Below are 16004 nucleotides of genomic sequence, written 5' to 3'. Positions count from 1 at the left end.
TCTGCGTCCGACCTCGACCACCTGACCATGCACAAGAGGATATAATGTCACAAGTTTCATTAAGTTTCTTGAAACTAGTGCAGTTCTTGGTCCATGGTTGACGACACTCATCTTTACTTCATCGAGCGAGACGAGCTTTACTTCATCAAAAAGAATGTTGACGAGACACTGCTGAGGTTGAAGCTTTTGGAAAAGTTGCTCTAAGTTTTCATCATGGAAACTACAGGAGAGTAGTTTTTTCAACAGTTCCACTCTCGGTAAAACAATTGAACCGGACTTTCGTACCATTTTATATGCAGCTGGAGAAATGTTATGAAGTTCGGCAGCAAGAATATAAAGATTTTTGTCAAAACGTCGACCTTCTGGAGGAGTGAGCAGTAACTGTAACTGAGCATAAATAAACTGGAAATGAGGCGAATCAGAACAGCTCATGCTATTCAATTCCTCTACAGCACTTTTTAGATAGTCTGTATCTTTGAACTCATACTCAGTAATGCATGACAGAATTTTGTCTAACTGTGACCACTTACTAAGAAGGCTATTCTTTTGCAGACAACCAGCTTTGAAAAAATATGTTTTAGGTATGTCCTTTCCATTTTTCTCAACACATTTAAGATGCAAAAATCCAAATGACGATTGAACGCGTTGAAAATGAAGAAATTGAATAACAGAACGTCCTTTTGCATCAGTTTTAGAAATGTAAATGTCATCACTATCACAAAAAAAAAGATGATCCTTTGAGAAATGCTGCTTGATTTCATTACAAAAAGAAGAAAAGTCAGCTATCTTATCCAGGCCTTCAGTACGGAATCGTTCCTTTTCAGCTCTCGCCTCTGCTGAAGCAGTTCTAGGCCTAGTTCTGGGTGCTGAGGAGACCTGCTTTAAGCATGACTTTAAAACTCCAGGGAAAATGGACGGTGGTTGGCTTGGTCTTTTTCCACCTTTAACTGAAATCCATTTACAGTCAAAATGATTAGCACAAGCATAGATCTGCTTAAGCTGTAGCAAACTAGAACGTTCATTTGGCATGGCATCAATCCAGCGGTTTCGTTCTACTTCATCAGTTGGAAATGATACCACTTTAGAGTACGGTTCCTCCCTGTAATTGCCTCGACAACCATATACATTACATTTCTTAGGCATTGTGTGTTATTAACAGAGACCCCTGAAAAAACTTTGTTCCGATTATGAAATAGAAAAAAAGAAAAGTTGCTTTAAAAAATTACCCTACTCTATCGGCATTGCCATAGCCTATAATTGGTTTCATCGTCACATGTGCTTATTTATCAGCTATTGAAGCAGTTAGAAAGCTTTAAAGTCACATATGCTTGTCTGCATGCCTTATTTTAAATATTTATACAGTTCTTTTCCAAAATTCAAAAGATTCGCGGCACACCTGAGAATCTGTGACGGCGCACTAGTATCTGTGATTGGGACCCAAGTTCCGTAACCCGAGAGTGCGAGTTACTAGTCCTTCTATTTAAGGTGTCTATGCCACAAGTATATGATTGGTAACACAAAGGAAAATTTACTCCGAAAGCGCACTTCATAAACGCAAGTTTTTTTTTTGATGAGTCGGCCACATCCCTTTAGTTATAATAGCTAGCCAAAACTATAACAAAGCAGCCATTTCCGATTGCAAACTGTTAAAGGATTCATAGATAATTGACATGAAATCAGAAAATTAGCTGTAAAAATTTATCTCTTAGACAAGAGAAAGAAAGTGAGCTGAGGAAAACTTGTCCTGAGGTTTAGTGGCCGTGCTAGTAGTCATCAGCCAGTCAATAGGCCTGTCATCCACATTTTCAAGCACATTTTAAGCTTTCTAGACTTTATCATACGTGTTATTAACAACTAGCACTGTTTATTCGTCCTATAGTGAAAAATAAACTGATTGATTGATTGATTGGTTTTCGCTGAAAATTCTGATGATTAATATCTTTATTTCATATAATTAAAAATGTTTTTAAAAACAATCAAACATTTCACTATGTTTTACAATTAAACCAAAAAATATAAATTAACTATAAAATATTTTTAATAGTTTGTTAAAACTTTAGCTCTTATTTCTGCTTCTTAGCGTTCTTTTAATAATTTGTTTTTCTTTTAATTATATGATTTATTTTAAACTTTAACGGAGCAACAGAAAGCGATAAGAGAGCTTCGTATCCAACAACCCAACGCCGAGGACCATTTTGTAAGCATAAGCTAGTTTGGAAAGTACGGCATGTAATCATGTAACAGATATGCAGACCCACGTAACCAACCAGTTGTTTAACTGAAACTGATGCAAAGAAGCTCGCTTGAATTTTTTTATTGTAAACGTTGTCGAACGAATTGTCTTTGACGGTTTTCGTCGTTGGAATGGCGGATTTTTCAAGATATCGCACTGATTATTACAAGAAATCGTTCGACTCAACCGATAGAATATTAGACGAAATTGATGCCAAACTCACAAGAGTGACAAGCTCAGTAACGCAGTAAGTAACTCATAATTGCATTTGTTGCTACCCGATAATCTAAAAGTTTTAAGTTACATGTCTTTCACTGCGACCAGACTGCAGAGTTTGGCATAGCCGCACTTAATACTGCTTTTCATGAGCTTCAATGCCGCACTCGTGGTGCGTTATTTTGCACTTAATATCTTGGACACAACTTCTGTGCACTCAATTTTCAATTGATTTAAAGATTGAATAAGTCAAACTGTGTACATTAGCCTGCTGTGTAATTGTGTCTGAGCATTTTTGCACACCGCACTTTTCATTTTTAGTTTTCCAGTCTTTGCACGACTTTTAGCTAGGCGATGGCTCATTCGACTGAAGAAAGCCTTGAAGCACGACTGTTAGCTTGAAGTTTTGTAGCCGTTAATTTAGTAATTGTTGCTTATAAGTCAAACAACTTACGCTAAACTCGAGACTGCAAAATTTGAACCAAAGTTGTAACATAAGTTATAACACCTTATCTTTTGTAAATATATACTGTACTTCAGAAATTATGGGTAATATGTTTACATTTATACCACATGCATATATGTGCCATTTTATCAAATGTTGTACTCCCACATCTGCATTAAGTGTTGTAGACTTCTTATGTCATAACTTCTTTTCTATCATCATCATCATCACATCATCATTTTTTTTCATTGAAGCCTCTATGTGCAAAAGCAATGAGCCTAGAGACCCAAAATATTTTCCAAAAATTTAATATGATGTTTCTGCAACTGGAATTATCATTTTGCCAATTCTCAAAAGTATTAGCAATGAAGGAATAATTCTTTTTCTATTTTCAGTCATGATTACACCGATGTGAACGACGATCCTGGAACAGATGTGGAGAGCATCAACATTCTACGAAAGTATCTCGACTTTCCTCGCACAAAGTCTCCTCCTGAAGAGAAAACAGCGAATATCGGAAGAAAAGAACCCTCCGAGAAACCCACACTTCAACTCACCCACAATTCATCCTTTGGTAGGTTTAAATTTACCTTCATTACTCTCAGTTGTTGTCATTTCACTCTTTCATGGGTTGAGGCAGAGTTTCCCAGGAGCTGGTTCACAGGATCCAAAATGGGTCACAAAGTGATTTTGATGGGTTGCCATGCATAGAAGCAAAGGATTCCTAAATTATATTCCATGAGTTAGATTGAGGTTAAGTGATTCATTGCATGAAGCACAATAGTTTGAAGAAGTAAAGAAAAAAGTGTCAGTGTTTGCACCACTTCGTTTTTCTTGTCACTTACTTATTCAGTAATATAAGTCAAGTGTCCCACATGATATTTGTACGTAACAAAATAATAACAGGCTGCCAAACGAAAGCCAAATCATTCTTGCAAAATAAAGCAACAGCATGACATCACAAAGCCAGCAGCAAAATGCAGTTTACGAGCCGGTGACCACTGATAACAAAATTGTTTGTTTGTTATCTTATATATCGCCATGATGCACATTTTAGCTGCTGGGATCTAGCCACATTTTCCTGCCCTAGTTTACCATGCTTCATCATTGCTGTTATGTTTCATCAATCATCAGGGCTAGCATGGTTTATGGCAAAGGAAAAAAATGAATTGATAAATAGTTTGTTTACCAGGACATCAAACACATAACTTGTTACTATCTAAATTACACAAAACAATTGAACTAAAGGCGCTGTGAGGAAGATACCCAGCGTTCCAACATTGGTGCCTAAAAATGGACTTAAAAACTCAAAATTTATCAGCAAAGGTTCAAAATTGTTAAAGGAATTTTTAAGTTTTGTTGTAAGTTGAATCATCCAGATTTTGAATGCTTAAAGTTTGGGTTGGGACGAGAAAGGTTGAAAAGCACTAGATCAAGCCATCAATAACCTGTTTCAAAGTAACTTAATGGTATTTTTGTGTTTGCAGAAGCAATTCCTGAAAAGGAGCCTCAAGAAAAGAAGACCTACCACGCAAAACGAACAGATCTTCTGCAACTTTACGATGATGACATCAACCAACTCCGCCGTATGTTGAAAGAGGTAAGACATGTTATGTTGACCTGTACCAAACACTTTTATATACTGTATAGTGTATATACTAGATAACACCGGAAATAAAACAGATCCACAGGTGTGTAACATATACATCTATAATATTCCAAAAGATCTCAATTAATAGAAAATAAACTGGGATATTAATTTGGAATAATCTTTGAAAGGTTAATATTTCCATATGTCCAAAAACTGGGTGTCCTTTCATATGACCCTTGCTCGAGTATTACTTAGCAGTTTTGATTATCCTATTCTTCTGTCGGTGGAATCCAGATCATATTACACGTATTACATTATTTTCTACCAAGACACGTGTCATATTTACACAAACAATAGGAGTAATGTCAGCTATGTAACCTGATCATGCAGTGCTAGAATATGAAAGGAATGTTTATCATGTAGCTTACCCTTCAAAGGCCGTTTTGGTATGGGCTTGGCTACTGCATTTCTTCATAGTTTCTAGTTATTTGTCCTTATCTAATGTTCTATTGGCTTGAAGAAAGGTTGACTTGTGTTGTGCAGAATGGAAGTGATGTCAAACCAAATGAAGACAATACAGAAGAATCACAGAACACAACATTAAACAAATCTAACCCCGGTCTACCAACCCCAGTTTTGGAAGAGAAAACTGTCAAATGGTTTGAAAGTGGCACAATTTTGTTGATAGCGTTTAACTTGCACATATCCTATGGAATACGTTACATGCAGCAGTACTGTGTCTGATTCACATACTATTGTGTGCGTGAAGCATCCGTTATATTGAAACAAACCTATGAATATTTTCAAATAAGTTATTTTCCAAGTTTAATTGCTTACTGCGAGGAAATATGTTTAACATCGGTATTGCACGACAGTCCAGAGCCGGAGGTTGAGAACCAATCCTTCTGTGAAGTGGAGGAAGTGAACCTGACCATAGACGATGGGGCAGATGACACCCAGTGCTTCTGTGGATTCGAGGAAGAGGTGATCTGCATCTTCACTGATAACAATATTACTTATGAGATTATTCCTTCATATACTCTCTGTTATGGGTTAGTAACTACAATTTAGTTGGAAGATCTTGCATAAGCGATTATTAGACCAGCTGATGCACCAAGAAATCATTTATATACATGGAAATATTTAATAAAACTGAAAGAATTTCTTTACTTTGTGTCTTTTAAAACCTTCGTTTTACAATAATGCAATAATACCACAATAAGTTGGAGAAAGTCATCAAGGAAAGAGATGAATTGAAAGCTCGCATAAGAAGAGGAGAGGCATCTCGTACAAGCATCCAGGAGCGACAAGAGCTGGAAAGAGCTCTTCACTCATCCAAAACAGCGCTCTTTCAGCAAAGAAAAAAATCTCGACAACAACTTGAGGACATAGAAGAGGTGAGGACAGATGAAATTTTCGCATATTTTTCGTTGAAAAGTTGATTTTTTCTACCGATGGTGATTTGAGAGAAACGTTTGTCCTGTTTAGAAACTGGAAGAAGCCCAACATTATTATGATGAAAAACTGGCAGAAAAAGACGAAATTATAGAAAGCTTAAAAGTAAAGGTATGTACCTCGTAGCTTTTGCAGTCAAAATCATTTCCTTTTTGGCTGCAATTGAAATAATTTACGGCAATCAGATTGAGCCGCTACATGGTAAAGAACCTGGTGTTAAGCAAATCTTGGCTACTGAAGAAAAGACTCTAAAGCAACAGAACGCTCTGGAAGAAGAATTAAGAAAGAAAGAAATTGAAATAAAGCAGCTTAACGACATCTCATCAAGGTATGGCACCATTCTCATGGCACGGAGACGACTGTCATAAAACACTAACTGCAATGTCAAAATACTACAATACAGGCAGCGAAGAGAGATTGAAGATTTGAAGCTGAAGCTTGAAGAAGAAATAAAGCAAGCAAATCAAACTGTGAGTTGACAGAGAATAAACTGTAATGAACTAACTAAACATGAACACAATTCACATGATTTTACTTATTTAAAAACTATATCATTGCAATAAATTATTAATATGTAGGTATACGGTTTAGTAAACGAGTATCTTTTTCCACCAATTCTGATGATCTGTAGGCGGAGGAGAACCTTGTGAGAGCAAGAAAGAATTGGGATGAGAAGATGAAGGTAGTTGATGAAATATCTCGGAGAACAGGCGAAGAAAAAGAAGATCAGCAAAACACAATAAATGTGCTTGTGGAGGAAAATAAAAAATTGTACAACGATGTTCTTTCGCTCACCCAGGTAAGCCCCGATTTCCTGAAACAAAACACCCTCTCCGTCTCTCTCTCTCTCATTTCTCTCTCTCCGTCTCTTTCTCCCTCTCCGTCTCTCTCTCTCATTTCGAAACCGGCTCAGAAGGGTTGTGGAGGCTGCAGCTCTAGGTGCTCCCTTGAAGCAGAGCATTCAAAAGCTATTTAACTGATAAAAACTTGCTTGTTCACGCGCCGGTGTATAATGCTATCTGCCAGAAATATGCAAGAAAAGTTAATATTTTTGTCTCTCGTGCTTCGTTTCATCAGAAATTACAAGATTTCAACGATGAGCTTGATGTCAAGGAGAAAGAGAGGTTGATGGAACAGATGAAAATCCAGAACGACAACAAATCAACCACCGAACTTCTCAAGAGCAAGATTGAAAACCTGAAGGAGGAGTTATCTCAAGCCTTTGCAAAGGTGGTGTTATTATGTGTGAATCTTAGAATAAACATTATGACGTACCTTATATATTATCCATAATTGTTTCCGCCAAAATGATACATTACACAACACGTGCTTAATATTTAGGCATAGTTTCAATGTAGCTTTGGCATTTGCATATATTTTCTACCTTATTGTAATCATCACTGTCTACCCCAGACGGAAATAAGTCATCCATTATGAATCTGTGTAAAATTTTGCTTATGTAACCTCTTCAATTTAATCATAAATCTCTCTTGCTTTAGAATTCTCAGTTGGAGCTCGACGCAAGAAAAAGGGAAAATGAGATCAACGATACTCATAAGAAGAGAGAAAATGACCTGAGCGCAAGAAACCGTGACCTTGAAGAAAAGATTGGGGAACTCGAATCTGAACTTGCAATCATTGTGTCAAAGGTCGGCCTCTAACTGTGTGCTGTAAAAGCAAACATGTTACTTTAAATTTATTATCGCTTTAGCATTTTGACCTGTTACAGTACATGGTGTTGCTTACAGTTAAAAGACTACAAAGCTGACACAGATCACAAGGACCAATGCATTTCTTCTTCAATCTCCGATGAATGCCATAAGCTTTCACTCATCCTGCATTCAATTCAACCGCTATACAACAAAGCTCGAAACTCATTTACAGCGCAAAGGTATTTCATAAACGTGTGATTCTACTTCAATTGGTGTAGTATCAATTTTGCAATAGGTCGTCGTCTCCTTCAAATGGATCACGTTGACTTATTAAGGCTTTGGACTGCCTTAATAGGCATACAGCCTCACACATACACTCAAGCACTTGGCTACCTTCTAACACGTTGCTGATGCACAATTGCCAGTGATATTGTCTTCTTATGCATTCGCAGCCAACTTAGTATAAAGAAGTCAATATGTGAGCTGCAAGATACAGTCGAATTGGTTTGTCGTTCGTCGAATGAAATGACCTGTGAGGTCACCAGGCTACGACGTGACGTCAAGAAACGACCGGATTATATCTCAACTTTGCGGAGCAATAGTGACGTCAGCATCGCATCAGAAGAAGCGAAAATGCTAAGGTTGGCGCTGTGAGAACTCGCTGTATATCAATCTCAACACAATAGAGTTTTGAACGCGGGAATGTTTGAGTAGGAACTAGACAGCGTTGTGATAATGCTCACACGTTAATATTTAATGATGTTCTAAGGTTCTATTGTTAAGTGCGGCTCATTCTTGAAAAGTATTCCATTTCTGACAAGATTATTCCAACAATGAGACGTTTTCCATCATTCCAACTAATCGATTTTTATGTGTTTGTCATAAAGATGACAATAAGAGAAAGAGAGTCACTATGACCATGCACAATATCGTACAAAAATATCTCACACAGAAACCGATTCTTAATTAGCTGTTGCCATTTATAGACATCCTGAAAGCAGCACAAAGTTACTAGCACTTCGAAACTCTAAGTGTGTTTAAATTATTAATTGCAGGGAAAAATTGAAAGAAAAAGACGATGAGTTGCAACAGCTACAGCTTAATATGAATGAGTGGAAGGACCTCACTGCTGAGAGGTTGGCTGAAAAATTTCAACAAGAGCTTCAACTCCAAGTAGAGAGGTCTGTGGTTCAAAATAACAATGGGCTTAATTGTGTTTCAACATGAAGGGAATTTTTCAAGTTGGGTTTATAGGGTATTAGAATAACAATCCAACCCCCATTGTGATTACAAAGCGACACTGGTGCTTCATTTTAAAACCTTTTGTTACTTGACTTTCCTATGAACTCATCTTTATGTGTTTTAGGAAGTTGTCCCAGCATAGAACCGAGCAACTGGTAAAACATTCCCACAGCCAACAGGTAGGCTTTCTAGCTTTCCAATGACACAGTAAGTATTTTTCTCATTCTGTAGCTCCACTCAACTTTTACAATTCCAGGAACCGGACAGATACTGCAACGGCACAGGCGCCGCGACAACACATACCTCGCACCAAACCCAGCACACGAACGATACTAGCACGGTCAAACTTCTTTGTCATTTGCAGGGAAGGGTGAAACAGCTAAGAACTGAAAATGACGTAAGTAGAATCCCTGTTTTTAACATCTTTGTTGTAAACTTCAATTCTAACCGAATCTTTCTGTTGGTTTCAGCTTCTCCGTTCGAGTAGCTTCATAAAGGGATTGAATAATCACGTGTAGACGAACTTTGAAACGAAATCTATGACTTTAGAACACTCGCGCTCTCCTTCTACTGTGCAGGCTACGATTCTGTGCCTTCTTCTGCGGATGCAAATACTGCGGTTTTTTATGGATCTTCTCAAAACCAAGAAAAGTGTTTTGAAGGTTATTATCGACTTTGCGATGTCTTTGGGTACTTTTGTGTGTGCTTCACTAAAAAAATGATTTTTACCTGGTTTTATCTTTAAAAATATTCAAAAAATTACCGCGAAAACTTTTTTATGCAATTATTATTTCTTGTTTGTGCACACATTTTCTGTTTACATATTTCAGTATTTTTTGCAAAGATTTTCTGCACTTTGTAGACCCATTTACACCTAAATCACGTATTAACTGTACAGTCCTGTATCACGTATCACCACATCGGCGCGAGCATTACAGCAATAGAGTTTTTTGCTTGCGTCGTATTTCGCGCTTACAATGTCGCCACCGTTAAATAGTGTAAAAACATCATTTTTCATTTTGGTAATAAAATTTACCCGAATTTATTTCCCGTTCCGCATGAATGATCTTAGTCTGCTACTAAAGTTTTGCAGTCAGTTTTATAATGGGCTCGGAAGCGGAGTTGCTAGAGCACTGGGCTCGCAATAAATACGGCTTATGTTCTATACCTGGTAGAGCTACCGCTGTAATGCGTTTGGGAAAGTGATTATCGATGTTTGCTCCTGTTCAGTGGACCTGGTAAACAGTTAAGTTCAGGCAACATAAAATACAAAATGTGTGTCAAACGGAACCCGCACAAAAGCTAGCTCGGTGACCGGAGCTCGAGAGATGAGGAATCATCGCCGGGTTAAACTCGTGCAAAGACTTTCCTCCAGTCCGAAGATAAAGATTAACATAACAAAATCGCGTAGCAAATATGTTTTTTACAAAAGGTCAAATATAAAACAAACCCTATAGCTCCAGCTAGTGGTAAGCGCTGTCCATCGAAGGTGAACTGAAGATTAATGAAAACCACTCTAATATTATTTTGATGGAACTTTAATTTCACGATGAGTAGGTCACGTAGCTAGTCGGTTAGTAAGAAAATATAGCTAGCTAGTGGTCGGAATATAGTTCGTCCAGTCAAACTGCATTATATAGTATGAAGTAGTTGGTATTAGTGAGTGTAGGTCATACTGAGCGTTAGAACAAGGCTTCAGTTCAAAACAAACAAGTAGAATGATGAACTATACAGCAAGGCAGGAAACGACTGCGGACGACTTGAGTGCAGAGAAAAGTAACAACGCACCAGCTCGTCAAATCAGAATATAGACTGAGCGTCATCCAAGCAATAGTAATTAAGCAAGTGCTTATTAACGCACAGTTGAGTCATATATAAACCCCGACAAGTATTTTATCTTATTGCCAAGCGTCTTCTAAAACGGCAAAAATTTGCTTTGATGGTTAGTAACAGTAATGGTTACACGAGCTAATCTATGAAGTCTCCAAGAAACCAAGATATTTGGTTCCAGTGGAGCAACGTTGCTCGGTCTTCTCAGCCAGCAGAAACCCAATTGGTTTAAAACCAATATATTAGAAGTGATAAACAATAAAGGTCATGATGACGTTTAAAACGGTTAAAAATTTAAATGAACTTACGAACAATACAACTGATAATAACTAAAAACGGAACTGAATAATTGTGAGTCAAACTGCTAAAATTTCTTGTTTTAATTAGTGATCAAATCAACAAAACAAAGGTTTTTCAGGTGAAATAGCTTCAGCCTTACTGAGCTCTTCAACCTTTGACGCTCAAAGAGGAAATGTGCACGGTTTAATCACATCAATCGATCCTGGAAGATCTTTACTGGATGAAGAAGACATGTCAAGAGAATCCGGGAACTCTTGGATCATAGTTGATGAAGAGAATCGCAACTGTGTTCCCGATATTCCTCCTTTCCTCTCAGATCCACGACACGGAACACAGATCCTAAAAACCTTCCAGCACTCTGCCCGAAAGTCAGCATCACGGATGTAGTAGATCGGGAAGTTACAAAGGCTGTTGAAGACGAGAAACATGATCGCAACCAACTCCAGAGAAGCTAACATGGCAGCGTTCTCCACAACCAAAGAGAAGGGATCGCTAAATTCGATCCCATCGGTGAAGTAGGATCCTGCGGCTGCAATGCATCCAATGATGAGGTTGATGGTGAAGACGCCGACCATAACGTTGAGGGTGTACGTCTTTCGAAGCTCCTCCTTCAGCTGGGAGTGTACCGATCCCTCCGTTCCATCCTTGACAATCTGTTCTCTCCTCATCCGCGAACAGCAACAGGTCGCCATGGAAACGGCCCACATGACAAGGATTGGGAGGAAGAATGCGAAAAGGTAGATGTAGATCGCGGAGGGTCCGGATGCGAGAACCATGACGGATGCGATGAGAGTGTATTCATCCACGAAGAAGGGAATGATGGAGATGACGATCGCAACCGACCAGACGCAAGTCACCGATATAAGGGCCGCTCTCTTCTGGTGCTCTTTGGAAGAACGGAGCGAGATGCGAACATACTCGAATCTATCCACACAAGCTGTAAAAAGTGTGTAGATGGTCACCGTGAGATACATGGAGGTGAAAAAACCTACAAACTTCAAGTAAGGCCCATCCAGATGAGCCCATACATTCCCCCCCGGTAAATGGGGTACCGAATCGAACGTTCCATTTTGGATGTTTTGTCTCTGGTTATATGCTGGCCCCATGGACTCCCTGCTTGCTGTTATTTTGGCCAAATTGTTAGCAAAAGTGGGGTAAATAATAGCCCCAGCAATAAGATCAGCAAACGCTAGCGAAATCCTGTATACACCCTGGCTGCATCTCAGCTTCTTGGATCGAAACATCACCACTAGCACGGTAAGATTCATTATGACGTTGACAATAGCAAGTATTCCACAAAATGCCATTACCACTGTAACGTTGGTCTGACATCTAAATACAAAATACATAATTTATGCAACAGCAAATAATTTCTAATTTTAACTAAATTTTGATTATTATAAAATATTTTCAAAAATGAAAATGATAATAATAATAATAATAAATCTGAAATTAGAACTGAGTTCACTTGACAATAAAGAAAACGGATCACTACAGACAAGAATCAAATAAATGGAATTAAAGTATAGATTCAAACAGAGGCATCGTCGAGCACCAACCAGCTGCTGCAGAAACTGAGAAACATTGCACACAGACATGACAAGTATCAAACCAGCCATTATACAATTGCACCGGGCAAGAAGTTTTGGCATAACCTACATGTTCCTACAATTAGCCTACCTGTGTGTCATGCAGGTTCTGGCGGAGATGGTCCTCTCGTGAACGCTTCTGGCGTCGACGCCACACCAGACGATCCCACAAAACGGAAGGAAAACTCTTTTCATCTCGTGGAAGTATCCGAACCCGCTCCCCCTTTCCTGCGTGATTGCGTCATAAAGCCCAACCTGAACGCAAGGTTCGGAAAGTTCGGATTCGGTAAAGTGAACTGACCGGAGAAGAGTCGGACTGTAAGCGGAGGCGTTCTCAATCCCCCGCCTCTTGAGAACTTCTTTTGTTGATTCCAAACAGCGACCAAGGAAGACATTCCTGTCGCACGCGCGTTCGTAGACGAGATCTGTGAAAGAATTAAACCCGAAAGTACGATTCGCGCACTCCGAGGCAAATTGGGCGCAATCCCAGATTCTCAAAGTTTCCAAGAATTCTGTCAAGTAATCCGATTCGTCGTGCCACGTTTCAGCGAATCTCTCAAATACTAAATTGCAGCAAAGATTCGATTCCGTCCTATTTGAAATAGTTCTTCCGCGGTGGAGATTGCAGTCGTCAGGTGGCGTGCTTGCATCTATTAAAAGTAACAGGAATAGTTCAAAATCAAACAAAGCACATTTGTGACACAACAAACAACGGAAAACTAAATAAAAATATTAAGTAAAGAAACTTATCCTTGTTTGAAAACTTGAACTCTAAGTCAGAAGCGGAAAATATTAGTTACAGTAGACTAGTTATGGTAATGCAAAAAAAACTATTAACTGGAGGGGATCAACGTAGTTCTCTAACCTACAAGTATAAAATGCACCGATGTGGTATAACTATGTATAGGCAAGCTGGACAACATAGCGCTCGCCTTCTTTCATGAAAATATATAGACATTATGACGTCATGTGTAAAATCTACAGTCAAACATGACCTAGCGACACGACCATGAAGATCTTGCAATGCATGGATCTGCATCCAAACAGAGTATGTCTGTGATGGGCGACAATCCAATGCGTTTCTCACAGTAGGTAGAAGTCCAGTAGACAGTAGTGTGGGTGGATATGAGTAGGTGACATCTTCTTCTTGCGTACTGCGTATAAGCTCATCAAATGTTCTTGATCAGATATTGGAGCCTGCTCTTCATCTCCTTGTCTAGAATCGTGAGGCTTCGCGCAGTGTTGGTAGAGCCAATAATAATGCCACAGTCAAATAGTACATGGTCCGCGGTCTGGGACACTGCTCCACACTCGCATGCTGCTGTTGATGTCAGTCCTAGATTTTGCGCGCCAGAGTTGTCTCATAATCGATACCGTGCACAGAGTTGCAACTCGGACCGGACTTTTTGGGTCGGGTTTGTGTTAAAAATATAAAACCCTATTACAAATTCGCCCACAGCAACACACGTAAATGGAGTTTTCCGCTTTATTCCCGCACAAAAGGTTTCGGGTTGGATAGAAAAAGCTCATAGATATACTGTTAAGTGATTTAGAATTTCGTAATCGTGCTTTATGCAGTAGATTTACTAACATCCAAATAGCAATTGACAACGTGTCACATATACAAGTCGTTGCAGAAACTGGGCGCGTATAGGTAAGATCAGTTCAGCATTTGCTGAACCTTTTTCATAGTGAGTGAGCTGGAATGCAAAATCTATCACAACGACGCTCGAGTTTTGTCACCAAATTCTTAGCGTGTTTGATTTTTAGAAACGGAAGGGCCAGGCCCTCCCAGTAAAAGGCCGATTAAACTATCAATCAATTCTCTACTGTATTCACTGAAACAACGCATAAACGCTGACACAGCTGGTTCACCCACAATCAATTAAACAAAACCGGATGCGCAACCGTGCCAGGAATTGTAAATAAAATTTATGTTTTGCCTATTTTCCACGTTTAGGGTTTATCAACAGCCAAATAGTTGTTTACGAGACAAAAAATCCTAAAATTTGTCCTATCCTAAATTGTATTTGGCCTCTCGTTCTATTCGTTGCCACATTGCGCCTCGATGATGATAATAACAGGAAGTTAGCTGTCGTAATACGGAAAGATTCATCAAAATCGATCTATTGTTATACTCCGATATTCTATCTTTGGAAATTAAGTATTTTAGCCCATATAGTTCTATGCAAATTGTGATTTAACTATAAACTATCGAGTTCTATCTGGAATGGTTATCATTACGATCACGTGACCATCACGGTCTAATTATATAAGATAACGGTAAATGGGCTGGAGCGTAATGACTAATGACTAATGAGACTTCGCACATGTATACTCACACCGAAATAATATAATACACAAAGGATGGCGTTGGACAGCTGTCTCAGGCTTGAATTAGTTACGCAGATAAACCTCTACATTCTACAAAATGCAATAAAATTTGACGGTTTATTGGGCATTGACGTACGCAATGATATATTGTCATTATAGTGTTACATTGTTTTAACATTAAATGTTTGACCTTGCATAACCGTCTCTATGGAAATTGTCTGCTCAAGCCAACGTTCGTGAGCATGGCCTTCCTTTCTAGAACTGTGTTGTTTGCTGCAAGCACGAAGGTGTTTGAAAATGTAGGCTACTAGTCGAGTGATTTAACCATGTCACGTATGTTGCTTGAACTTTTACTAAAGGTAGGCTGACCGGGTCTATTATACAAGTGCACAGCCAGATGACGTCACATATTAGATTGCTGCGGTCTGGTACTCTAGTATAGAAAGGTATCCTGTGGTTGTGCGCTTCTACACTAGATCACAAGCTAGAATTCTATACTGTACTAGCTTGTGCGCTTGTATACTGACCCGGCTGACCAATAACCATGTTGTCAGCCTTGAAATCGCATACTTTTCGTAATCTCTGAAATCGAGATATCACTTGACCTTTCGTATAACAAGATACGCTTTGACGAGAGACGAGTAACCGTATTTGATTGAAAAATGTGGAATTGGACGTACTGTGCTGATGCAACGGTAGCCTGACTTAACCAACGATTAAATTATCTGACTCTGCTAAAGATATCATTCATTTTTTATGACTATAGGCCTAGACACACAAAGAACATAAACATACCGGTAGATGCAATTGGAAGTGGGTTTGGTTGATTCGAAGGTTGTGTTGTGCTCACAGTTTGTTCCAAACTCACAGGCCAGATGAGCAGTAAAACCACAGATACTGTAGATAACCACAGCTTCATGCTGCAATGGCAGATTAAATCATTAACTTTTTTGGCTAATTTGAAAGGCTAAAAAAGAAAGTCCTGTCACTATCAGGTTTTTTGTTACGATTTTAGCTTTCATGTAAGTGTCTGATTTACGCTGCTATGTTGTGCAATATATATGTTAGGCTTTGTCAAAAAAACTGCAAAGAACTCGCCTAAACCACAATAAACAAC

General features: G+C 38.8%; 2 protein-coding genes across 2 annotated transcripts; one reads left to right on the top strand and one right to left on the bottom strand.

The window, feature by feature from the left end:
- Nucleotides 1-2105: 2105 nt before the first annotated feature.
- LOC143461970 (uncharacterized) lies at nt 2106-9874 on the top strand. Its single transcript, XM_076959937.1, has 18 exons — nt 2106-2480; nt 3290-3468; nt 4382-4494; nt 5029-5144; nt 5361-5469; nt 5709-5882; nt 5974-6051; nt 6126-6268; nt 6344-6410; nt 6572-6739; nt 7018-7170; nt 7440-7589; nt 7689-7831; nt 8045-8233; nt 8648-8773; nt 8959-9013; nt 9091-9231; nt 9305-9874. Exons 1-18 carry the CDS (start codon nt 2365-2367, stop codon nt 9350-9352), a joined length of 2268 nt encoding a protein of 755 aa, XP_076816052.1. The 5' UTR covers nt 2106-2364; the 3' UTR covers nt 9353-9874.
- Nucleotides 9875-10356: 482 nt separating this feature from the next.
- On the bottom strand, nt 10357-15908 carry LOC143462958 (uncharacterized). The gene is made up of 3 exons (XM_076961285.1): nt 15683-15908; nt 12645-13203; nt 10357-12296 (listed from the first exon to the last, which is right to left on the bottom strand). The coding sequence occupies exons 1-3, from the start codon at nt 15804-15806 to the stop codon at nt 11126-11128; spliced, it is 1854 nt and encodes a 617-aa protein (XP_076817400.1). The 5' UTR covers nt 15807-15908; the 3' UTR covers nt 10357-11125.
- Between the last annotated feature and the right edge of the window lie 96 nt (nt 15909-16004).

The sequence above is a fragment of the Clavelina lepadiformis genome, chromosome 6 (assembly GCF_947623445.1).
Source record: "Clavelina lepadiformis chromosome 6, kaClaLepa1.1, whole genome shotgun sequence".
Taxonomy (NCBI): domain Eukaryota; kingdom Metazoa; phylum Chordata; class Ascidiacea; order Aplousobranchia; family Clavelinidae; genus Clavelina; species Clavelina lepadiformis.
Note: the sequence above shows the minus strand (reverse complement) of the source record. Positions and strands in the feature narration are given on the sequence as shown.